The 27,404-nt window shown below is 36.4% G+C and overlaps 1 protein-coding gene across 1 annotated transcript in view; it reads right to left on the reverse strand.

Moving 5' to 3' along the window:
• Positions 1–27,404, reverse strand: part of Arfgef1 (ADP ribosylation factor guanine nucleotide exchange factor 1) — a 106,006-nt gene that overhangs the window by 19,703 nt on the left and 58,899 nt on the right. The window contains exons 19-33 of the mRNA XM_048358702.1: positions 25,539–25,690; positions 21,765–21,893; positions 19,984–20,142; positions 19,617–19,767; positions 17,471–17,561; positions 12,678–12,718; positions 12,415–12,584; positions 11,922–12,073; positions 11,617–11,789; positions 10,323–10,483; positions 9,338–9,468; positions 5,650–5,779; positions 3,572–3,707; positions 3,337–3,475; positions 849–921 (exon numbers count right to left, since the gene is read on the reverse strand). Coding sequence (XP_048214659.1) covers positions 849–921; positions 3,337–3,475; positions 3,572–3,707; positions 5,650–5,779; positions 9,338–9,468; positions 10,323–10,483; positions 11,617–11,789; positions 11,922–12,073; positions 12,415–12,584; positions 12,678–12,718; positions 17,471–17,561; positions 19,617–19,767; positions 19,984–20,142; positions 21,765–21,893; positions 25,539–25,690 — 1,988 coding nt within the window. The remainder of the gene's footprint in view (positions 1–848; positions 922–3,336; positions 3,476–3,571; positions 3,708–5,649; positions 5,780–9,337; positions 9,469–10,322; positions 10,484–11,616; positions 11,790–11,921; positions 12,074–12,414; positions 12,585–12,677; positions 12,719–17,470; positions 17,562–19,616; positions 19,768–19,983; positions 20,143–21,764; positions 21,894–25,538; positions 25,691–27,404) is intronic.

Consider the following 27,404-nt stretch of genomic DNA (forward strand, 5'->3'; position numbering starts at 1 on the left):
AGAATAGTTTTAAGAGAAAAGCACCAAATTGCAAGTACCTCTTCTTATGTACATAAAATTATACACATACTGAAAAGAATCCCAAAGATAAGGAAACAAAGGACCTCGTCCTAATTCCTTATCACTTTTAGATGATTCTGCATTCTTTATCTCATATATGGTGTATACATGTGCACATCTGAGGGAAGGTGGGAGGAAGGAACAGAATCAGCAGAAAGTGGGTGAAAAAGCACAGTAGAGGGGCCCATCAGATATTCTGAACATTGATGAAAGTGAACTAAGTAACTCAAGGGCAGTGATGGAAGGGAGAGAATGAGAGAGGAGGAACAAGGGAAGAAATGTACGTATTACCCTATATGTGTAAAGGGGACCCTACTGTCTATCACTTTCAAGATAACAATAAAATACGTTAAAAAATAAATGAAGGTAAAATAATAACAATAAATTACACTGCAACTTAACCCCAGTGAACAGTCCTGAGAGGTGGATGGGACTTTAAGGAGGTGATAATGCCAAGATGGTGATGTCTTCACCAATAGGGCTACTGCGACCTTATTATATAAAAGGGTAGGAAAAGTAACTAGGCCCTTCTCTACTTCTTGGTTTTCCAACATGTGAAAATGCAACAAGTGCCATCTTGAAAGCAAAGTGGCCCTCACCAGCCACCAAACTGGCTGGATTCTTCCAAGACTGCAGAACTATGAGAACATAATTGTTTGTTAATACTAAAATACCCAGACTTAGTTCCTTTATTATAGCTAAGGGAACAGATTAAGACTATGTTATGAAAGCACTGGACCCACAGTAAAGTGACTATCATACTTAGCGGAAAATGTTTATTTACTTACCAACTGTTTTTCACTCACAGGCGATGGCGGGGGCAGTGCAGTGTCTCCAGAGGTCGGACGCCAGGTCAGGAGCCTTTAAGGTAATGAAGCCACAGCAGTCACCAGCAGCACAAGCTACACACCATGGCCAACCAACGCTGGAGCCCACACACTACACAGTCAAGTAACTACATTGAAAACATACTCTGTCTTTCATTAATATTAAAAGCAGCTTGCTGAAAAACATCCAGTAAGAGTTAAAATATATATAGTTTTAGGAAACAGTTAAGTAGCATTTAATATAATTGGAAGCAGTGTTTGGCAAGTCATTTTGTAATAAAGTATAATTGGAGAAGTTTCAGAAACGTTAAACCTACTTCTTCTGAGGGTTAAGGTCTTCAAATATTATCCAAGGTAAAATTTTTAAAAGTTTAAGACTTTTCAAAAAGTTGATTAAAACTAAAAAAAAAAAATTTCAAAAAACTTTTCAGATTCTATCCTTTTTTAAAATGTATAAAAATAAATCTTGGCTCAAGAGAGAAATTAATTTGCCATCCTTGAAAGACATGTTTGGGACAGAACAATGACCAGACATCATATTCTTATCTCAGCTACTGGGGACTGACGTAGACAGATGGCAAACTGATCATTCTATTTCTTATTAAAAGATGCTTACTAGGTGATGTTTAAAATTACATACACACAAACACACACACATCTTGAATAATTCTTTTTTTTTAAAAAATGGGTAGTCCGTTAATTTTTGTAGAGATTTTATAGGATTTATGGGATAACAGCTAGACAAGAATTCATAAATCACTGATCTAAGGACTGTAAACTCTGATAGACTTGTATTATTTCTCAGATACCACAAGGAAGTGTATCAGAGAAGCTAGGCACAGTAGCGTGTCTGTAATCCTAGCTACTCAAGAGGCAGAGATTGAGAAGATTGTGGTTAGAGGCCAAAAGTTTGTAAGATTCTATATCAACCAATAATAATAAGGAAAGGAAGAGCTAGGTGCTGAGGCATATACCAGTCATCCAATGCAGGGAGTGTAAATAGGAGCACTGTTGTCCAAGGTGGCCAGGCATAAACACAAGGCCCTATGTAAATAACAATCAAAGCAAATAAGGCGGGGGTGGGGGGTATGGCACAGGGTAGAGGGCCTAACTAACAGGCAACGAGTTCAAATGCCAGTGCCACCAAAAAAACAAAACAAGCACAGAAGAATAAAAATCAGGTTTTAATAGAATCATTTGGTTGGCGAAACTGTCTAATTTTCTCATCAATTGAAAACAACCTCATGTCAGGTACCCGTGGCTCATGTCTGTACTATCAGCTATTCAGGAGGCAGAGGTTGGGAGGATTACAGTTCAAGGACCACCTGGGAATAAAACTCAACATCTCAGTCACTAGTTAAACTAGCTGTGTGAGAGCCTAAGATCAGAAGAGCAAGGTTTCTAGGGCAGTTTGGAACAGAAAAGTACTCAAGATGCTATTTCAATCAATAGGCATGTGCCTACATGGGAAACTGAAATAAGTAGACCTCAGTTCCAGACCAGCCTGGGCATACACTGGAGACCCCATGTAAAAAGTAATGGTCTTGAAAGGCTTACAACAGGAAGATTACAGATCTAAGGCAGAGGAGCTAGAAAAGTCCCATGGTGGGAAGTTGGATGTGGTAAGTGTACATTTGTGATCTCAGTAGTAATGAGAAAACCGAAGTAGTCTCAAGCCCAGAAGGGATGTGAGAACCAATCTAAAAAATAACCAGGGAAAAAACAAGGTTGGAGAAATGACTCAAATGGTAGGGCACTAGCCTAGCAAGTATGTGCCTGGGTCCAAATCTCAGCATTTCCCTACAAAGTGAGAGACAGAAGAGCAACAGACAGACAGAGACAGAGAGGGAAAGAGGACCAAAAGGGCTGAGCTAGGGACATGGGTAGCGTTCCTGCCAATCATGTACAGGGCCTTCAGTTCAAAATCAGCATCATCAGAAAAAGAAAATAACAACAACAAAAAAAACCCCACAAAACAAAAAACAACAAAACCCCTTACCTCTCTATAACTCAATTCCAAACTCACCTTACAGAAAGATGACAACTGTTGTACCACATAGTATTTGCTAACAGACTTTCCTTAGATTACTGAATCTACAGCAAGTGATACATGTTGAAGAGACTTTTAAACCCTCTTCTCCAGAATGAGCACACGGTGTAATGTATGCAAATAAAATCTAACAAGTCAGCGGAGTCATTCTATTATGATGTATATTGTGGATAATCAGACTAAAGATTTTGGCTTACAACGAATTAATTCATGTATTTGCTATGGCTTACAAGAGTTTGATTTGTAATCAATCTAAATCCATTCAACACCAAACGTGCTTTATAAAAACATCCATAATAAGAAAATCATAATAAGAAATCAGTATTAGTGCCAAACTCCTTAACTACAGTTTACTCATTTAATATACAAATATAAATGTAAAGTTGTATGAAATCTTACGCATGTGGGATTGTGGTTTTGAAGATATCCAGTGTACAGTTACAAGTTTTATCCCAGATTTCTAGAGTAAATTTTTCACCATTCAGAATAACAACATTCTCTAAGCAGTTTGTACCAGATCGTGCTAACTGCTCATTATCTAGAAAAAAAAAAAAGAGAACAATTCATTTATATATTACCAAGGTTCCACGTAGCATTTTCTGTGCACTTTGTGTCACAGCTGTTACAGACATACCTTGCTGCACACACCAGTATAGCTGAGCAAAAATATCATCCAACAGCACATCACTGAGTACTTCTAAATACTGGGTGAATACATCACAGATTGCATACAGTGCATGGTTGCAAGTTGTTGTCATCCATTCAGCTTTCTGGAAGGGGAGAAATCCATTAAATATAAATGAACGTCATACTATCCATTAACCACTAGAATTAAAAGGGAAATATTTCTGGCCAAGGTGAGACTGACACCTGATGGGATCACAGGCAGTATGTGCCACTATACCCAGGCTCAGTGAGTAAGAGCTCACTGACACTTTTGCTCAGGTTGCATTTCAGCTGTGTTACTTCTGACCTCTGCTTCTGTGTGTATCATATCCACTGTCGTTTTTCTTAGTAGCACTGGAGTTTGAACTTAGGGTGTCCTACTTGCTACACAGGTACTTACTTGAGCTACATCCTCAGTTGGTTTTGGTTCATCTTATGTTTTTGTCTGGACCACCCTGAACTACAACCACAATCCTATTTATGCCTCCCAGGTAGCTGGGACGATTGTTGTGCATCTCTACACACTGCCTACTGGTTCAGATGGGGTCCCAATTTTCTGCCAGACTGGTTTCAGTGATCCTCTCCTAATAGCTGGGAATAGAGATGTGAGTGACTGCATCTGGTTTCCTAGAGCATCTTGATATTAACACCTGTAACTTCTTTTTTTCCTTTTAGATAGTACCTAAGTTTAAACTCGGGGCTTTTCACTTGCTAGGCAGGTGCTCTACACTTCATGACCTGTGTCTTCAGTCCTTTTGCCTGTTTTTTGTCTTACGTTGACCCACAGGGCTTGAACTCCGAGCTCTGTACTTTTACTTGGCTTTTTCTGCTCAAGGTGGCATCCTACCACGTGAGCCACACCTCCATTTCTGGCTTTTTGCTGGTTAACTGGAGATAAGAATCTCATGGAATTTTTTTCCTGGCTAGCTTTGAACCATAACCCTCAGATCAGCTAGGATTGCAGTAGTGAGCTACCAGCAGCTGGCCTGGCTCTGGCTGCTTCTGAGGTAAGGTCTTGCTTTTGCCCGGGTTGATGGAGATGTAGTTAGGCTTTCTGACATATCTAGAAAGGTAGACATGACATGCCCAGCTGTTTCTTCAAGATGGATGTCTTGGCTGGCCTGGAATCTTGATCCTCCTACTCTCAGCTTCCTGTATAGGTGGGATGACAAGCATGTGTTACTGTGCCTAGATATTGGCTGAGATTGGATTTTGAAAACGCTTTGCCCAGGTTGGTCTTGAGTGTAGTAACATGTATGAGCCACTAGCACGCAGCCCGTACAATGACTTTTTAAACAAGATGCATGAATAATCACAGCTGGCCTCACTTTACAATATGCACATGAAGGAACAAAGAAAAAGAATATATCCAAATGGGGTTAGCAAACACTTAAAATAAAACCAACTTTCCTGAGGTGCGGCTACTTCAAAACACAATAAAAGCAAGGGTTATTACAAGTATGACTGATTTAATGTTTTTTACCACATAGCGAATGAATGCAGAAGCCTGCTTTAGTCCTGTTTTAATAGGTAGCACAAAAATGGGAAACCTGGCACCAAAGCACCCAACACACATTAGAATGGGATTCTAGTAAACTATGTTGAAATAAAACAAATTGTATTTTGTATTCTTTACCCAATTCAGGCTAAGACTTCACTGTAAAAAACCAAATGAAGCTACTGGAATTTCATAGCTGTTATAACAACTATGAAACTGAAAGTTTAGCAAAAACAATGTACATAAAAGTTAAATTCACTTTTATTCCCAAATAATGTTTATAATTACAGTATTATTTCTTATTCATTAGAGAAAACATTTTCAGGAATTCTTCGCTGTCCATTATGCTTAATTTGAAACATTAAAGTGTTTTGGGTAAAAACATTAAAAACTTTTAACAGGCTGGAGGCATGGTGGTAGAATACCACTCATAAATGAGCAAGTCAAAGTGAGTATGAGGTCCTGAGTTCAAGCCCTACTATGTGCAAAAAAAAAAAAAAGATGTTTTAAAACCTGATTATGCTAAATAAAATTTTGTGTTCTCTTACCTCTGTCTGTTGTTCTGGCAATTTCATATTGTCAAAAATTCTGAAAACAATTCTAAATAAATCCTGCCACCAGTGTTTTTCGTAAGTGTGGCCATATGTTTTCATTATTTCGAACATTACAGTTAAGCCCCTAAAATGATAAAATATAATCAGGAAAAATTATAAGGCAAAAAAGCAGCCCATCCCAACTTTTACTGTTCATAAAGCTACTAAGAACAGAAAGTTTGAAACTGGTCTCTAAGTTGATCAATAGTAGTAGGATACAAAATTAACTCACAAAAAGCAGTAGTTTTTCTGTATAGTAGTGAAGTGCAGACAGAGAGGGAAATCACAAAAACAATTCAATTTGCAACAGCCTCAAAAAAAAAAAAAGAAAGAAAGAAACCTAGCCAAGAAAGTGAAGAACCTCTATAGCAAAAACTAAAAATCCTAAAAAAGAAACTGAAGATACCAGGAAGTGTAAAGACTTCCCATATTCGTGGATCAGCAACATGAAAAGGGCTATACTACTAAAGGTGACCTACAAATTCAATGCAATACCCATCAAAATCCCAATGTCATTCTTCACTAAGAGTAACAATCTAAAAACTCATATACAACTATACAAAAGACCCCAAGTAGACAAAAGCAAAAGGCTAGGCAAAAAAAGCAATGCTGAAAGCATTACAATTCCATACCTCAAACTTCACTACAAAAACAGCTTGGTATTTGCATAAAAAATAGGCCCAAAGACCAACACACAGTCATCTGATCAAGGGAGCCTAAAATATATGTTGGGGAAAAGCTTCTTTGCTAATTGGTGTTGGGAAAATGGGACATCCTTATGTCAAAGACTGAAAATGGATCCCTATCCATCACTTTGCACTAATATCAATTCAAAATGGATCCAAGACCTCAATGTCAGACATGAAACCTTGCAACTGCTACAAGAAGGAGTAGGAGAAACATAAGAACTTACTGGCATAGGCAGAAACTTTTTGAACAAAGCTCCAGGGGCTCAGCAAATACAAGAGAGACTTGACAAATGAGACTGCATCAAACTAAAAAGTTTCTCAACAGCAAAGAACATAGTTACAAAGCTAAAAGACAGAGTCTAGATCTTCACCTGCTATATAATCGACAATGGTCTTCTATACAATGGTATCTTATACAAAAAGCTTAAGAAACTAACCGTTCCCTCCCCAAATCAATCACCCAATCCATAGGTGGGGCAAGGGAGCTAAACAGAGACTTCTTACAAGAAGAAGAAAGTATGGCCAATAAACACACGAGGAAATGCTCAACATCCCTGACCATAAGGGAATACAAATCAAAACAACATTAAGATTCCATTTAACCCCAGTAAGACTGGCCGTCATCCAGAATAAAAACAGTAACTAATGCTGGTGAAGATTCTGGGAGGGAAGGGGCAAGAAACTGTACTGTACTGTTGGTGGGAAGGTACACTAGTACAACCACTTGGAAGGTAGTTTGGAGATTCCTCAAAAAGCTCAACCTAGAACTACTCTTAATCCAGCAATACCACTCTTGGGCATCTAACCAGAATATCACAAGTCAGGACATGGGAAAGACACACTTCCCCGTCCATGTTCACTGCCACACTATTGATAACAAGTTATAAAAACAACTCAGATGTCCTACAATGGATGAATGGATCAAAAAATGCGATACATATATACAAATGGAATTTTACTCCTCTATTGGAAAGAATATCATTGCATTTGCAGGGAAATGGATGGACCTAGAAAAAATTATATTAAGTAATGTAAGTCAGGCTCAGAGAGACAAATGGAAGATGTCTTCTCTCGTATGTGAAAGTTAAACCTAAAATACACACATGATAACATATGCATATGCACAAAAACAAACTGACAAAAGGATGGTATACTTGGTACTTAGGGGAAGAATCCAATGGTGTAACTCTTCTGAACATCTAACAAACTATTTAATAAATAGGAAGCAGAAACATATTTGGGGGAGGGGTCCCAAAATGGGGGCTAGAGGAATGGAGGGAAGAAGGGTGAACAAATGGAGTCATTATATTCAATGTACTTCATGCAAAATTTGAATTATGTAACTTGAAGACAGGGATGAGATCGGGGGGGAAATAGGGGAGAATGTTGGAAGGGATGACACTGATCAGATCAAGAAGCATTGTGCTCGTAACCTGACTTACATAAGTCAGTGTAAGTGTACAAACACTTAAAAATAAAAATAATAATCTTAGTAGTGCTATAAAATAAAAGATTTCTTAGCCTATAACTGAAAGTTATTCTTGCTTAATAGAGCTTTGACATAAGGGAAAGAAGGAGAGTGGATTCTTTTATTAAATTTGTCAAATTTTGTACCATTGTGTATTATGTTCATAACTTAAAATTTTGATAAACATATATTCAAATAATGATTAAAGGCAAGACACTTAAAAGGAATTTTATATAATATAAAACTAAAATGATGGCCATAATTACTTGTTGACAGGCTGTTAAATTTGGGAGTCAAGACAAGAATGCCAAGAAACACTTTTTATTAAGCTTATGAAATATATACTAGATTAGAGGAATGTCTATGTAGTTGGAATAGTAGTGCAAAAAAACCTTAAAAGGTTCATATATAAAACTTCTCACAAATGCTGGGAAAATGGCCTAGTGGTAGAGAGCTTGCCTTGTATACATGAAGCCCAGGGTTTGGTTTCTCTGCACCACCACATATATAGAAAAAGCCAGAAGTGGCGCTGTGGCTCAAGTGGCAGAGTGCTAGCCTTGAGCAAAAAGAAGCCAGGGACAGTGCTCAGGCCCTGAGTCCAAGCCTCAGGACTGGCAAAACAAACAAAAACAAAAGAAAAAAAATTCTCACAAAAATTAACTCAAAATAAGTTACATGTTTTAATGCAGCATACAAAAGGCTAAATTTCCAGAAGCAATACAATACTAAAATACAATATAATACTAAAAACCACATACATACAAGATGTAAAAAAACTGAGAAATTTGAAGTTTATTAGTATTTTAAAAATAAACATATTTGGTAGTCAATAGTAAAAGGCAAACAAAATTACTTACATGAAAATAAAAAAGAGTATCTTGAGTTCTTGTCCCAGTAATTACCTACCCTTTACAATGATCATGTGCATTTATGGAATGTCACAATGAAACCTCTAATGTCATCTTAAACATTTCTTAATTAGCATGTATTAGTTGCTCAAGTAGAGCTACAATGTGATATTTCCACACGTGTACAGATCAAACTCACTCCTTCTATCACTCTCCCTTATCCTCCTTCTTTCTTAAAACAATTTCAACAAGTTTTATTTTTCTATCTTCATACCTGGAAATATACTTCTTTGAGCATATCCATCCTTCTGCCAACTCTTTCTGCTCTCAATACACGAAATTCCTAGTATGCACAGTTAATATATACTAACTGAATTTGGTGCTACAAACTAATAATTCTTAAAGCATTAACTTTGAAGCTAAAGAAGAGTAGATTATAATCAAAATTTAAGAAACGAAAGTATTTACTTTCCATCTTGCTGTTTAAAAACGTATGTTAAACCCCCAGTCATGTATTTTTTAATTTTCCAACTTCATGGTAATTGTTTTGGTAAAGCATAGGATGTGATGTTATGAACTTTGTTGCCTATTAAGAGAAGTACACTCTTCAAAGCTTGAATGTCAAATACGGTTGTTACCTGGTTCTTACATCTAATTTGCATCTATTGATGATACAGGACAGCTCAAAGAGGATGGGGAACCATCCTCGCACCCACACCCGGTCCTCGGGTGCCACGTTCATGTCGTCACTGGTGTACTCCTTGAAAGCCTTCAACAAGAAAAGCTGCCTTACTAATGGCAAACAAAACATATGCACACTCAGGGGTTTATTTCTCAAGAAAAATATTTAAATGTTTTGCAAATCAAGTAGGCAATTAAATAAGTAACAATTTAAAAAAAGACAAGAGACTATAACTGCCCACAAACAGCACTAGAATAGAACCTGAAACTTGGCTTTTTCTTCAACTGTCATCAGTTCTCTGCATCACATAAATTCAGGTTCTCATTGTTAATATTTAAACAGAATTCCATAGAGCCACATTAGCCACAATGGGTAAGTATGAAGGTCAAATGAATCAATGTAGGTAAAAAGTACTAAGCACTTCAAAGGTCTGTTAGTAAAATATTATTCCCAAATTCATTTTTTTGCTTCAGAACTTAAGCATACATTCACCCATAGTTAGTTTCAGTGCCACAGGACCACAAGCAAACTAGTAACATTATAAAATAATGGTCAAAAACACAAGCTGGGGTTAGAGACTTAGCTCTGTTTTGTAGGCCCTGGAACTATGGGCTAGCAAAAACAGGGCCTTAGTTTGCTTGGCTAACACAAATGTATTACCTGTCTAAAAATGTATTATCTATCTCATAAAGTGTTATGAAGAGTAAGCAAATAGGTACACGTGAAATATTTAGAAAACACCTCATAATACCTTTAAAATTATTAAGGGTCTTTAAGAATGGTTGGCAATTTCATAAACTGTATTAACTTAGAATTAAGATCAAACTAGTTGGAGGTACACTGAAAAGTAAATGTTTCATACCCTCAATTCCCAAACAAGTTCAGATTTCAGACTGGAAATTCATGCTTGGCAAGGTTTTGTTAACTAAATACTGTTATACCTGAGGTCTTTCAGACACATATTTTGCACAATGGCGAATAAGTCGGATTGCTTCCATACTTGTGTCTGGGAAAGCTGCATTGCATGCAAATTCAGACAAACACTTCACTGCATCCTGGAAAGAATCAATGGTTGCTGGAAAGTGTTTTTCAAATACAAGGGCTGAAACAGAGAAAGATAAACCAAAGTAACTACAATTTTTCAATCATTCTTTTTTTTTTTTTTTTTTTTTTTTGGCCAGTCCTGGGCCTTGGACTCAGGGCCTGAGCACTGTCCCTGGCTTCTTCCCGCTCAAGGCTAGCACTCTGCCACTTGAGCCACAGCGCCGCTTCTGGCCGTTTTCTGTATATGTGGTGCTGGGGAATTGAACCTAGGGCCTCGTGTATCCAAGGCAGGCACTCTTGCCACTAGGCTATATCCCCAGCCCTCAATCATTCTTAATTGTACCCAAAATACGTCAATCTTCAGATGTATGCATATATTTCTTATAGATGGTTAAGAGCTTTAACATCCAACAAATACAAAATTTCATGTCCATCGCTATTTTTCACTTACTGTCTTGGTATGATGTGTCTGTTATACCTTCTGTATAAACACAACTCTTACTAACGAGACTGGCGCACAGATGTACTGAATCGACTTTTCCTGAATAAACACATAAAATTACTCAATATCTCTTTAACTATTTCAAAATGGGGATAATAAGAGGAAAGTTGCAAGTATTACTTACAAGCATCTTAAGAGCTCAAACAAGCACTTGATAAATGATAGCTACGCGATGCCATGATTCTCGATGTTGCCAATGGTCAACATCACCATCTTCTATACAGGCTTTAACTTTAGTATTCCAGATCATTCACTAGTGCTATGACCGTAAGCAGACTACTTGTCTCTCTGCGCCAGTTTTTCAATCTATTAAAATCTCTTCAAAAAATAAAAAGCTTGGGGCTGGGGATATAGCCTAGTGGCAAGAGTGCCTGCCTCGGATACGCGAGGCCCTAGGTTCGATTCCCCAGCACCACATATACAGAAAACGGCCAGAAGTGGCGCTGTGGCTGAAGTGACAGAGTGCTAGCCTTGAGCGGGAAGAAGCCAGGGACAGTGCTCAGGCCCTGAGTTCAAGGCCCAGGACTGGCCAAAAAAAAAAAAAAAGCCCTCCATAAATACTACTTATAATAATACAATTATTGCTTACTGTGGCTTTACAAATCTCATACCTGAGAATTCATTATTGAATTATCATCTGAACACATTAAGCTTTTTAAATACTTGAATTCAGTGAAAAGAACACTCACTGACAATGTGCCCTGTTGTTTGAAATGCAAGTTCCACTATACTTTCATCTTGATCGGATGCAGCTAGGTGAAATACAGAGAAAATATTCTTCCATCCAGACCGAATGTTAGCAGCTTGAGAATTAACCATCTGTGCTATACACCGTACAACCATATCTCGAATTGTCGGAGACCTAAAAGTTTAATGTAATTGTTTAGTTATGGATACAAATGAAACTCATCAGCTTTTCCCCCTTTATTTGTTCCCTCTGTAAAGGAAAGGAATAAGGCTTTTTTCATATGATTCAATTCAACAAACACACTACCTGTTTCGTTTCATTATATGTTCAAAAGGTCTTAGGAAATCCTTCTGGAATCTGAAATTTGCAAGCTCCCCTTTCTCTAAAAACTTCATTGACAATTGCCTCAAGGAGTCGACTGCAAAAATAGCTACATCTTCATTAGGATTACAGCCAACCTGTGACGACAACAGTGAGAATGAAACGTTAGCGTCAGTGGTGAAAACCGATAATGCTTTCGTTTTTGCCTTAGAACAACATGCCTCAAGGCCTATCCTTCAGTCCCTCCCCCTCTCTTCTTTTGAGAGATCTTGGCTGTGTAGTCAACACTAGACCTGAACTTGGGTATTCCTCCTAACCTTCTGAGTGCTGGTATAATAGGTATGAGCCAACATTCTTAGATGATTTGCTAAATTTAATTATAAAAAAGTAATTGCTTGCAAGGAAAAAAGTCTTATGATTAGAAAACTTAAAAAGATCTTCTACGGTATTTTTAGTACAAGCAAATTTATTCAAGTACCTTATTAAAATGATCTCCGATAACTTCCCAAATCCGAGACCACTGCAATCTTATTCTTCCCATGTTGTAATATGATATTTCTACTATTTTTTGTAGACTGAACATCCTTGGGTGTGTAGTGGAAAGTAATTCATCCATAGACACAGCACACAGCCAACGGACAAAATCCACTACAACATAAATGCATTCCATTTTTTTAGTTCAACTTTAAGTGGTTTTGGCTAAAAGCTGGGTTTGTAAGGAGAATAAATACATGCACTTACCAATAGCATTTCCATCTAGTCTTGTAGATCCTGTGAATATTCTGGGGAGAAAAAAATACTGTTTAAGAACTTAAAAAGTCTTACTTTTGTTGCATCAATTCAAAATTAAGTGGCTGGAATAGTAGTCATTTTAATCTGTTAAGAGGACAAAAAAATTAGGTAGTCAAAAAAAAGTGTCTTTTATTTATTATTATTGTTATTAAGTGGTTTACAAAAGGGGCTTCAATTCTCTAAGTCAGGTTGTGAGTACAATACTTGCTAGTCACTATCAGCCCTTCCTTTGGTCTCCCCTCCTATGCCCCTCGGCTCCTGCTCTCAAGTTACATGGTGCCATGTTTTATATAACATACATTGAATCTAATGACTATATCAGCTCATCCTCCCCTCTTCTATTCCTGTGTCCCCCAAAATGAGTACATTCTCATCTTACAGTGTAGTAATAATGACATTGGTATTTCATTGTTTCTCCTTCCTACATTAGCGTTACTAGAATAAGTGAATAGTGTTGTAACTTTATTACTAAATTTACACATACCATAAAAATATCATGGGATTTAAAGAACAAGAAAAATATTATTTTGTAAAACCAATGAATTGGTACATTATTATTAATAAAATACTTCAATTTTTCTTGATTATGTGCTAGCTTATAAGCAAGTTCTTAAAATTATATTGTATTTCTATTATATTGTATTTCTATTATATTGTATTTCTATATTGTATTTCTATTGTATTTCTATGCTAATGGTCTCAATTTAACAAAAAAAGGGCTAAATCACTTTCCTTAAGGCATTCAAAAGTTTAGGGCTAAGTTATGCTAGAAGCTTTACCCAGCCTGCTTTGCTAAGTTCTTTTTCTCTGTTTCAGTGTCATAAAAGATTTTTCTGTGTGTCCCTGTACTGAGGCTTAAATTCAGGACCTGGACACTGTTCTTCAGCCTTTCCCCTCGAGGCTGGGACTCCAATACTTGAGCCACACCTCTGCTTTTGGCTTTTTGCTAGTTCACTGAAGAGTCTCGTGGAGATTCCTGCCCCAGCTGGCTTTGAGCCATAATCCTCAGATCCCAGCCCCTCGAGTAGCAGGATTGCAAGTGTGACTCACTGGCATTCTACCTCATCAATTTTAGGTTTATAAGCAAAGCTCTGTGGCTGTGCACAGACTGAACAGTATTCTTCATTTAAACATGGACATGATAGAATTTACCTGATAAAAGGAAACCGGAAAGCAGGAGGCACGTCAAAAATAAACTTTAAGGTAATTGTAATAACACTAATAGCTATCGTTCACAAACTGGGTATTATAAACACCAAAAAGAGTCCAAGTTAAACAGCATAGTAGAAACAACAGAAAAAGACATAAGATAAACAAAAAAGCATTTATTTTTAACTGAGAAAAAAGCAAATGGCAAAATGTACAAGCGTAAAGAATCGAAGTAGAGACAGAATATCCAGTAAGCTAGAGGTGGAGAAATAGCGGCGAACAATGGCAAGAAGGACGCAGAGCTCCAATCACAGTCAGTCAGGCTCTGCTGACTGAGGGCAGAGTTGGGAAACTGGTGCATCCTGGGCAGGGCCTTCAAACCCCTTATAGGTTACTTCGAGGCAGGAGTCCACACTACTTTTAATGTGCTATGAAGGATAAGGAAGTCTTTGCTGGGATTTAAAGGTAAATCTTAAAATACTATAGAGCAGGAGAATAGAACTTGGTTTCACAAAATCAAGTTTATAAAAAGGATTCTACATTTTCTATATGAAAAGCAATGAACACTATAAAGCAAACAGGTTAAGAATCTCCATTATTAATATTAAAAGACATGCCCTAAAAAGAGCAGAGGGAAAATGAAAAAGAACAAAAGAATAGTCTGGCCATGTTTTTGCAGAAATAAACAGTATTCAACATACATTCCTATGAAAGTGTCTGCAGTGTAAATATTAAAAGTAACATTTTTTTCTTTCTTAGGCTAAGAGGAATTGGCGAGCAAATTCAGCAGGAACAAGTTGTTATGACTTCACAAAAGCAGAGGAGGATCCATAGTATGAGATGGGCTAGGACAAAGCAAGATGTGGCATGCTTTAAAAACTGTAATAAAAACAAAAATGATGCTAAGTAACCTTTTAACTCTTACAGGTACAAAGTAAACCATTACTGGACAAAGTCTGCTTGATACAAAGTTTAGTAATATTTATCAAGTTTAACAAGCCTAGAATGCTTTACTCTGGCAAATGTTGGAGGATTAGATATTACCAGATTAAAATGTGGAGTATTTTCTTAAATTCTTATGGTAAAGAATTTCCAAAACAAACAAGGAGATAATTTAAAAAGTTACCTTAAAGCTTTTAAGTGGATTTTTTTTGGGGGGGGAGTAGAGGTACTGGACTTGAACTCAGGGACTGGCCACTGTCCCTGAGCTTTTTTGCTCAAGGCTAGCTCTCTATTACTTGAGCCACAGTGCCACTTTCTTTTGGGTGTTAATTGGAAGGTAGAGTCTCGTGGACTTTTCTGCCTGGGCTGGCTTTGAATTTTTATCCTCAGCCATCAGCCTCCTGAGTAGCTAGGATTAAAGGAGTGAGCCCCTGATACCCGGCCAGAAGGATTATTTTTTTGTTGGCTGGCTGAGAAACAACTGTGAAGAATTTAAACATAGACTTAATTTTTCCTTATTTAGTTTCTATATTTGTAATAACTACAATATTCAGAACAACAGATGTGAAGGACAAGGGGAAAAATGGGTAAGTCCAGAAGTCTTCAGGGGGCTGCCTAACAACATGCTGTCCTGAGAACCAGTGTTATTCAATGCGTTACCTATGTGGTCTAGGGTTGAATATGAAAATAAAATAATATATTCAAAAAGAAATTTAATAAAAGTGTGAAATTTATCACCTCAAATAAACACATACTAAATCAGAGTCACATTTTTCAAAGTAAGTTAAAACTTGAAACATTGAGATTTTGTATAATATTGGATAGGAGATTTGTGCTTACAGAGATATCTAGGGTAAGCTGGAGGTAACAATATACTAATACAACATGTGCAACTTTTTCTCTAAAATGCCACACATTCTTAAAAAAGAATGACATGTATTTTGTTCAAATCAGTTACATGTACCCTTGTGAAAAACAATGGATAGAAGGCCAAGCTAGAAGTGGATGTAGCTGTATAAAGTTTATCATGGAAACAGAAGTTGTAGGAATAACACTAAACCTTGCCTGAATAGGGTCTCATAAACATATGCTTATAATAAAATGGCTCTGGAGATATACATGTAGGCAGAAAGGTAGAAAAAGTACACAATCAGAGGCAACTTGGCCTGATAGGTAGACAGAGAGACTATCTCTCACTGCTCAAAATTCTCTATGAACGTAAGTTATTGCAATAACCAAGACATGATTTATGAGAATCAAGACCTGTTCATAAGAATGAGCGTTATTTAAACCCCACTGTCTCAGTTTCCTCATTTGTGAATTAAAGACACCAACAATACTCATCTCATGAGGCTACTGAAAGGATTAAATGAAGTAAAACAGATGTTCAAAACATATGAAGTATCCCTTGTATAGTAGGTATAGGAAATGTACACCTTTCTTCAATCTTCAAAACAAGGGGAAAGGCCCCACCTCTTTAGAAAATAGTAAAGAAAAGGCAGCAAATGATATGCAAGAATTATTTTTCATATGAGGGACAAGGTAACAAACAGTACAAGAAATGTATCCAATGCCTAACGTATAAAACTGTAACCTCTCTGTACATCAGTTTGATAATAAAAATTTGAATTAAAAAAAAAAAGAATTATTTTTCAAGGAAAATGTTCCAGCGAATACTTTCAGGTTCAGTAATTATTGAGTATTTTAATTCTTTTTTTTTTTTTTTTTTTTTTTTGCCAGTCCTGGGCCTTGGACTCAGGGCCTGAGCACTGTCCCTGGCTTCTTCCCACTCAAGGCTAGCACTCTGCCACTTGAGCCACAGCGCCGCTTCTGGCCGTTTTCTGTATATGTGGTGCTGGGGAATCGAACCTAGGGCCTCGTGTATCCGAGGCAGGCACTCTTGCCGCTAGGCTATATCCCCAGCCCCAGTATTTTAATTCTTAATGCAAAAACTTACTGACGCGAAGTAAATAATGAGTCACTGTGAGTTTCTAGGGCATTTGAAAAAAAGGTTATGGCATATACTTTTTGGAGTTTCCATCACAAGTAGTGAAAGAAAAAAATTTAAATGTCAGTGATTCAATCTTAGAAGCATTTACTCTGACAGAGCTAATCTTCAAAAGAATACTAGAAGATTAGTTCTATAGGCTGGGCATCTTAAAATCGGGAATATTCCATGGTAAAATAATCATGGTGTGTGGTTTCTTTTAGAAAACAAAATCAATAGTAATAATAATGTATATTACATAATTTTAAAGTCATTTCCAAAGAAGCTTATCATGATTTCCAGTAACTTTCACTTGTGCCATAAAGCAGTTTTACATCAAGAAATCAAGATAAATTACCCTGCGTTTTTAGAGTGACAATAAGGAGAATAAGTTTCTAGACAGAAAATGAATCATTTGTTTTTTGTTCAATCAAGATTACTACTCTCTAATACTCATATCTAATTAATTTGAATTTTCATCCCATTTATTTCCATCCTATTCTGACAATGAAGAAACACAATTACAGGTACTTCACTGAAATCATAATGTAACTCAATATAGTCTTATTTATTCTAGGAAAGTTTACCAATGAGTAAACTACAGCAAGACACTGCAAAATTGAAACTGCTGTCATCTGAAAAGGGAATAAAATGAATACCTTACCTATCTACAGCAACAACAACACTTTGAGAACTGGTTTCTCCAATGGATTCCTGAATACTTGCTATCTGCTTCCAGTCCACATTGCCTCCAACTATCACACATAAAAGAGAGTCATTTGAGTTTGAGAATAATTCAGTGGGAAAACACACTCGTCATTCTAAAATGTATGTCTAAAGGCCTTTATTTTCTTAATGAAAGCATCAAACTTTCAGTCATCATTTTTGGCATCTGTGACAGGACAAATGTGTTCAGTGAGATACACTAGTATATAAGACATGGTGGGAGGCATGGATAAGAGTACTGTAATTCTGATCACAAAGTTAATGGTATAATTATCCTTATTCTTTAAGAAATACGGTATGAACTCTCATTTTAATGACATCTTTTGTGGATTCCAATTCTATGTTAGAATTTCCCTGTTATTTAATCTTCAATTCTCTCATTTCCAAATGCATTGGAAATTCCACCTGTATGCTCCAAAATTCTCTCATTCAAAAGACTCATTTGCTGTTTCCCTAGTACTGTATGACAATGTAAAACACTCAGATCCTTAATCTTTAAATTATTTGTGGTAATTTTTTCCTTCATCATCAATTCAACTAGTCACTAAATCTTCCCTCTGACTGTTTTTTCATATCTATTACTTTCCATCCTACTTAGTTTATGATCTTATAATTTCAGTCTTCAGTTTCAGAAACAGTCACCAGACTTGTTTCACGCCATCCATTATTCCTCTCTCTTCTGTCTCCTACCAGATTAGTACTAAATCAACAACTTCATTTTACTTATTTATGGGATAAGGTATAAACTCTTCAGCTTAGCACTCAAAAGTACTTCCCTTCAACATTTTAACCAGTATGTGTTACTACCATTTATGCTGTCTCTTGACTATTTAAAATTTGCCTATCAAAATTCAATCTGAGTTCTCAAGGAAGGATTCCTCTACACTGTAATATTTATAGACAACTCCACACAAATTGCTGTTGCATTCTCACCCAGGTTGAAAGTTCCCTAGACAGGAATCAGTGGCTAATGCCTATAGTTTATGCTATTTGAGAGGCTGAGATTGTCTAGTTTAGATAGAAAGTTTATGAGTTTGTCATCCCAAACAATGTGGGAAGCTGAAATTTTGAAGACTGTAGGTCCAGGTCAGCCCTGGCAGACAAGACTGCAAGACTCCATCTGCTTGGAAAGAAGTAGGGTGTGGCTGGGTGAGATTACCCTTGTAATCTCAACTACGACAACAAGCCTAACACAGGTGAGTTGTAGTCCAGGTGTGCATCTGGGCCATAAATAAGACACTGTGTCAAAAATAACCAGTGCACAAAAGGGCTGGAGATGTCACTCAGTGATTGAGGCTAGGGTGTATGAGTCACTGAATTTGACTGCCAGTGCCACCTAAACAAAAGCTTCCTAAATGTCAGGAGACTAGTCATATATATTTCTTTTCTATTCTTCTACTTTACTTAGTATTAAGTCCAAAGTGGGTGCTCAAAAGTCCTCTCTTACTCGACTAACCTGCAAACACTGTATGCCCATCTGAATGCAGACATCTGTGAGAAAAGTAATGTGAATATAATAGCAGAGAAATATGAAGTCAAAGATCAAAGGCTAAACTCTGCTTTTCCTTAAAAAAAAAACAACACAATTACTTATGTACTTCCTTTGGTTATTCCATAACTATTTTTGTTAACATTTTCTTTTGTTCTCTTAGGTGAAGGTATGTTTTTTTTCCAGTTACTCTGAACATGTAGGAAACTTCTGTACTGGCAGAAGTGTTTGGTTAGGACTATGTGTTTAAAAAACTTTAAGGAACATAAATGTTTTCATTAGTTGCCCAAATTATCAATTATTACATACCAGACTTTGAACATATATCTACCTCGCCTTAAAAGCAAGTGATCTACCATCACTTTTCTCCTAGCCCAAGAAGTCTTTTTACGCAGCAAAGTCTTTTAATGTAGCAAACCAGTCTAAGCAAAAATACTACTTTCCCTACTTAGGTATTTTGCTTTTCTTCATTGGGTTAGACAGTCATTTTTATCTAGTCACTGATTTTATTTCATTGCTACAAAAAAGTGACTTACAATGAAGATGTTAAAAACAACTTTGATAGTTCCTAAGAAAGAATGTACAATATTCTTACCTAATCCTAGACCGACAAATTCATCAGGGGTCTGATCTTTTGTTCCAGTAAGAGATCCCTCTCTGCCTCTCACTGTTCCTGAAATGTATCGAGGTTTCACTCCAGTTCCTATAAGTTGTGCCAGTTCCAACTGACTGATGCACTTCAGAATCTTCATTACAAAAAAAGGAAAAAATTAATTTTATATTAAAAATACCCTCAGTATTTGTATGTGTGAAGGCTGGATACACATACTATTATTATTATAAAAAGCTAAATATATTTATTTAAATATACTAATTTCCCCAAATATTCAAGCATGTCAGGGGTAATTATCAGTACATATGCATATATATAAACCAAACTGCAAAGTCAAAAATGTTGGTACCTCATGCCATGAATTTCCTAAATAATTTCCATCTGTATGAGCCACTGTGATAAGTGTTTTTATTGTGTCGATATTCTTCTGTTTCATTTCAGTAATACCAGAACTCACTGTAAGTAGTGTGAATCTTGCTAGTGCCTGGACATATGCATCTCTTTCCAGCTATAAAAAGAGAAAATTACATATACATGGTTGTAAATACAGCAGATTAACATATTCCACACTAACAAACTCTGTTATTTACTAAATTTTCAACTGACATATCATGGAATGAATTTAAAACTCAAAGACATGTTGTTGTTGTTGTTTTGTCAGTCCTGGGACTTGGACTCAGGGCCTGAGCACTGTCCCTGGCTTCTTTTTGCTCAAGGCTAGCACTCTGCCACTTGAGCCACAGAGCCACTTCTTGCTTTTTCTGTTTATGTTGTGCTAAGGAGTCGAACCCAGGGCTTCATGCACGCTAGGCAAGCACTCTGCTGCTAAGCCACGTTTCCAGCCCCCTAAAACATGTTTTTAATTTTAAAATGATGAAGCAGAAAAATTATATATTTCTAAAATCCCAGAGCAGTGGTGTGAATTCAGGTTGCGGTTTTAGTAATAACAGATTCATCAAATAACACATTGAGCATGTTTGTTTCACCTACTATGTGAATTAGGAAAAATCTGATTTATAAATTTGCTCAGCTGCCTGTAGGCTGTGCTTTGTTATGTACTATGTCATAACATTCGTAATTAAGTATGAAACAGGTGTTTTTTTTTTAAATAAAAGCTTGGTTAATATTTTTCCTCAATGTATACAGAAAAGACTACTTTATGAAAAATATGCATTAGATACTTTTCGTTCTCTTAAAGAAGGAGCTTCAGAGAAATAACTAGTTCTTGGGCTTAATATAAAATCATACAAAATAGATGCAAACAAACACAAAATATGATTCAAAAAGTATGAATGTTTAAATAAAGAGAAATTCAAAATTTCAGAAACTTTTGTTGTTTTTATTGGTTGGGGGGGGGGGGTCCAGTCTCAGGGCTCGAAGTCAAGGCCTGGGCACTATCATTGAATTACTAGGATTACTGTCAACTGTCTCAGAAATCTTACATATAGCTCAAATTTCACAGAGAAAAAACTGGAATCAAAGAGTATTAATAATGAAGTACTAGTGGGCTATGAATGTGGCCTAGTGGTAGAGTGCTCACCTTGCATGCATGAAGCTCTGGGTTCAATTCCTCAGTACCACATAAACAGAAAAAGCCAGAAGTGGCGCTGTGGCTCAAATGGCAGAGTGCTAGCCTTGAGCAAAAGAAGCTCAGGGACAGTGCTCAGGCCCTGAGTCCAAGCCCCAGGACTGGCAACAACAACAACAAAAAGTAGTTGTTTGGGGACAGTAGGGGGTGAGCTGATTAGGGGGAGTGTGGGAAAGAAATGAGGGAGGAGGTAACAAGTTTGATAAGAAATGTATTCACTATCTTACCTACGAAACTAAAACCCTTCTGTACATCACTTTGACAATAAATAAACAAATGTTAAAATAAAAAAGAAGCACTAGTATCAGTAAAAGGCTACTGTTTTCCATCACTTAAAATCAATTATAAGTGTGAAATTAGTCTTTAACAAGTCAGATATTTTAAAAGTACTATTATTGTGTAGATTATAGCCATGGGACTGAAGTGGTAAAGGACCTGTCTAGTAATTGTGAGTTCCACCAAAAAAAAAGAGAAAGACTTGCAATTGAACCACAGAAATGACATAAGTAATTACTGGCTACTGACGATAAACATTTCAATACCTGAATGCTGAAAATGCACGCTATTCTGATTGCACATCTTATCCCTTCCAAGCAGAGAGAGGCGACGTCAGTATCATCACAGTCTTGCAATCCCACACTGAATGCAGCCAGAAAGGGTGTCCAAGCCAACTGGGGACATTTAAAAGACATCATCAATATCAAGTAAGAAATGAATTGTCATTGGACAATATTGACATTTTTTTTTCAAAGCTTCCAGACAAGGAACACAACTGAAGAGCTGAGAAAAAGAAATGAGGGTACAGGATAGCAACAGCTTCCTTAGAAAACAGGGGAAATTATAAGATGCTACCTAACCCTAAGTGGGAAAGCAGATCATGTAATCATATATATATATATATTTTTTTAAGAACAGTATATATAAGTTATTTGTATCAATAAGAATAAAGGAATAGTCAATGTTAATAAAAATATTACTTTTATGCAATCTTTGATAACTTAGATACCTGCAATAACGCATAGCCTATTTCCAATAGAACCATTTTTCATAGTTGGGATCAATCAAATTATTCTGTTTAAACCTGTGCCCTAGATATCAGTTAGCTTAATTACATTGTTAATAAATATTTTACACTGAGGAAATCATCTCTAGTTCATACTTAGACAATACTGAAAATAAAATAGTTATACATTTCCTGCGTTACAGACTATGGAAGACAACACATATTAAAAATTACCCTCAGAGGGCTGGGGATATAGCCTAGTGGCAAGAGTGCCTGCCTCGGATACCCGAGGCCCTAGGTTCGATTCCCCAGCACCACATATACAGAAAACGGCCAGAAGCGGCGCTGTGGCTCAAGTGGCAGAGTGCTAGCCTTGAGCGGGAAGAAGCCAGGGACAGTGCTTAGGCCCTGAGTCCAAGGCCCAGGACTGGCAAAAAAAAAAAAAAAAAAAAAAAATTACCCTCAGAAGCGTGTGTGTCTATGTGTGAACAAACAGCCTATAATCCTAATTTCAGCACTCAGAAAGCTGGATGAAAGGTACACTTTCTCAAAAACAAAACACAACAAAAAACACCTCCTAATATCAATTTGTAACTTTGAAATGTATTTAGAGTATTCCCCGTTTTTAATAAATCATCAAGAAGTAAAATCAGGATCCACAGTGCCATGATGATGAAAAAATGTTTTCATCAGCGTAGCAGGGTTTTTTAAAAAAAGATCTATAAAGCTTTTACCATTTCTTAGGAAAACAGAATTATCAGAGTTCTGCTTCTAAACTTCAGAAATTTTGAAGTAACAGCTTAAAAACCTCTAAGCAAAGTAATATAAGTCATAGTACCTAGGTTTTTCCCCAGTTCTAACCTGTCATTTATTAAATCTCTCTAAAACTTACTCATCTGTAACACTTGAAAAATGCCACTTTAGAGAGATGCTGTGAGAAATATAGAAAGTGCAGCACTTATAAAGAACAAAATACACCATGAAAGCAGTAAATTACACATTCTACCACAGAAACAGCACTTCAGTTTGGAACCCTGTGCTCTACTAAACAAGAAAAAAATGGTCTCAAATTAGTGGGGGAAAACGCTTATCTTCACAAGGAATCAAAGTCAATGCTTTCTCTCATCAAAATTATATCTAAATAATGTTCAGGGAAGAGATAAAAAGTCCACTTCTAACCATATATACTTTTGTAAAATACAATTTGACCACACACTGAAAGTTCCTAAAAATATTTCTATCTCTTAATATTATGAAATGAATTCTAGGAATTTACTACTCATCTTTTTCAACAATTATTTATTTGCTAAACTACTATAATCCACTATGCTTGATAATGAAAAAGTGAACACATTCCCTGACCTCACAAATATGTGTGTGTAAAAATAATATGTGTATTAAAAATCAAAAAAATTACTACAACTAAACAAAGGAAAAGCACAGCATGTTATGAAAAGTAAAAAATCTGAGGTGTTAAATTGGAAACTACATGGGCAAAGAAGAAAAGAGCATTCTAGAAAAAGTGAATGCCCTGAAAAAGAAACACATTCTAGAAATGGAGAATCCTAGTTGATTGTGGCACAACAGGAGACAGACGGGAGCAACAATGACATATAGAAAGGGAGGTGGAGGCAAATCATTCAAGTTTCACAGTGAATATACTGAGTTGCACAGCATCACTCAAAGTCAATGAAGAGGTTCATAAAGGTGACATTCATTTCATTTTGTATTAAAAACAAAGGTAACTGTAGCCTCTATAAATGGATAAGAAAGAGAGGTCAGGAGAAGACTATGTTAATCAGGAAGAAATAAGAATGTCTGGAGTAAGACAAGAGTCGGTAGAAGTGGTTATGAGAGGAAAACTTCTTAAATTTAGCTTGGAAGGTTGAATGCGAGCTAGTCCTGGGGGTTTGAATTCAACGGTCTGGGCACTGTCCCTGAGTGTCTTTGGCTCAAAGCCACTGGGCCACTGTAGCCAAAGCTCCACTTCCAGACTTTTTTGTAGTTTATTGGAAATAGTCTTATGAACTTTCCCACCTGAGCTGGAAATTCCACAATCCTCAAATCTCCACCTCTCCTGAGTACAAGGATTATATATAGGCTTGAGCTACCAGTGCCTGCCTGAAGATTTTTAAATAAACTATAGATCATCTAGAGATTAAATCATAAAAGCTGTATGAAGAATTTTTAGTGAAATGGTAAATATTTATAGGAGAAACAGCAAGAAACAATTTTTTTTACTTGGAATGATTACAACTGATGAAGATATAGAAAAGTAGTACATATAGAGCAGTAACTTTTTGTTTCCCAGCAACAGAATTGTAGTTTTGCTATTTTTTTGAAGAGAAAAGCAAAATGAATATGAGATTATTTGAAACAAAAAAGCAGTTTTATGAAAGTTAATTCTAAAATGAAAAGGATTGTTTCTACATCATTTTCTGTATTATTCCAAAAGATAAAGCCAGCTACATTCTATTTTTCCTTTTGTTTCCTCACTCTTTAATTCTATAACTCACCATTTTTTAGGAACATTTTAATAAGCAGACTTTGAAAAAGTAGGGCAAAATTATAAAACTTTAGAGCTGAAAGGAAGCATAGTAATATTGCAGTTATCTTTCTCTACCTACATATCAGAATGAGGTCTTGAATTATAATCTTCAGCTTCCCAAGACTGTCTAGACTGTCTCTTGAACAGAAAAATACTCCATCAATTTTCCCTTGACTGAATTTCCCTCTAGAACCCTTATAATGTACTGTTATTCATTCTGAAATATGGAGAAAGAACAACAACAACAACAACAACAAAAGGAACAGAATGAAGAAGGAACTGAAAAGCAAATTTCAAGGAACAAATGAGTTATCATTTATACTAAGTTAGCAACAAACACAAACAAAAGTTCCATTTGTTTCTTAACCTGGGTTCTAGGCTCCAGGTCTACTTATAGCTCTCGTATTATTAGGTACTAGACTTGAGGCTCTAAGACAGCACATGCTTCGAAATCACTTTAAAATCTGAGTTAATCCTAAAAATTTATGTATAACACATTTATAAAAAAAAAAACAAAACAAAAAGCCAAGGATTAATGATCATTCTCCTAAACCTTTATAATTCCTAAGCTTACACTTCTATTAGTTATTTATAGTACATAGCTCCTTTTGCTTTCCTTAATGAAATGTGTCAACTAAATCCCAAATAACATGGCTATATTTGCCATACTGAATGTGCTATGCACTTCCTTAAAAATATAAAACATGCAGAGTTACACTACATATCCACACATATACTGGAGCAAAAGTCACCAGTACGTCCAACCTTAAACATGGGCCTCACGTGCTCCAAGTGTGTGGCGCTCGTGAAAGGTGCCTGGACATGGCTCACGGCCTCCATCAGGGCTTTAGCTGTCTTGGCCATCTGTTCCATTTCTAAGTTATACAGAAGTCGTCTTTGTTTTTCACTGGCTACATCTGAAATAACAAAGATTGTTAGGATCTAAAATAGAAATCAATTAAAAACACTATTTTGATGTTTTACTATTGAACACCAGGAATTAACACTAGTTACAAAGTTTTAAGACTCCACTTACATGACATATACAGAATAAGTAAATCTATAGAAACATAAAATAGACTAGTGGTGGTTAGGGTCTAGAGGGAAAGAAAATGCGGGGGGTAACTGATGAATGCCTCTGGGGTTTTAATTTGAGGTAACAAAACTATTTTGGACCTAGACAGAGGTGGTGGCTGTATAACATAGTGAATGCATAATGGACACATGCCAAAATAATTGTTTGTATTTATTTGTGGTGCTGGGGATCAAACTTGGGGCATTATGCATGAGCAACAAGTGCACTACCACCAAGCTGAGTTATTTACTTTAAAATGGTAAATTTCACCTCAAATTAAAAATGAGGGAAGGGAAGAGAAAGGAAGGGAGCACAGCGTAGATTAGAAATCCAGAAGTTATCGAAAACCTATGAAACTGGAGAGGAGAAAGTATAACTGTCACAATTAAAGTGTTAGGAAAACCTTTAAGTGTGGGACAAGAACAGCAGAGGTAAGTTATAAACAATGAAATTCTTGTATCATATAGGCTTGAATGACATCTCCCAAGTCAGCACATATAGGTATGTATATGTATAAAATATTCCAACCCATTATAATATTTTGACACATTACCATCTACTTTTCATACCATTTTCCTAGTTCATTGGTTTTCTACCATCAGATAGAGAAAAGGAGATGTAAGGATGTTATAGGCAAGAGGAAGAAAGTTAAACAAGACTACGCATTTACTGAGGCATAAAAATGAAGGCTTGATTAATATATGTAACACTATAATCACAAATGAAAATACACTACCAAATAAACTTCTGATTGATATTGGACTGAAACAAGAGCCTAAGGATACCTAACTTAAATTTTTCCTTTGCCATTTACCCCTTTTGGGTTTTAGGGATAGTAAAGATTGATCAAAAGTTATTATGCTAAGTTAGCTCCAAGGTTCTGATTCTCTTTGCTAACCTCTTTGCATCTAGAGTCTTCTTATGTATAAAATGATAGAGAATCATTTAAATTCCCTCAAATTAATTTTCTATAGTATCCCAAAAGGTAAGTTCCACATTATTCTGACAGTAAATACCTTCCTAACCCTGTGACTCTCATAATTCTTCAGCTTCTACAAAGATGTACATGTCATATTATTGCTTCCGTGTCAAAAATAGTGCTAGGCACGGTAGCACATACCAGGAATCACAGCTACTCTGGAGGTAGAGATAAGAGGATTCCAGGCTGAGGCCATCCCTGAGCAAAAACATGAGACCCCAAAATAACGACAGGAAAAAAGGGCTGGTAGTGTGACTCAGGTGGTAGAGTGCCTGCCTAGCGAGTTTAGGACTGCTTCCTCCTCACTCTACTCAACTATCTCACTGCTACTGCAGTTTGTTCAAGCTGAGACTTCACTCTCAAGGACAAGTACTCACAAAGTAGTACCCACTAGTCTTCTTCCTATACTATAGTTCTACTTTTTAGCTATTATTCTCATAGAACTAGCAATGTCACGAACACAGATTTTAGCTCTAATTTAACCACCACTGTCTACCTGCACACAATGTCTAGAATAAAGCTTAGTTTTTAAGTGGCTCCTAATGCTGGTAAGATCTAGAGATTTCAATAGTGTCAT

Source organism: Perognathus longimembris, chromosome 12 (assembly GCF_023159225.1).
Source record: "Perognathus longimembris pacificus isolate PPM17 chromosome 12, ASM2315922v1, whole genome shotgun sequence".
NCBI classification, from domain to species: domain Eukaryota; kingdom Metazoa; phylum Chordata; class Mammalia; order Rodentia; family Heteromyidae; genus Perognathus; species Perognathus longimembris.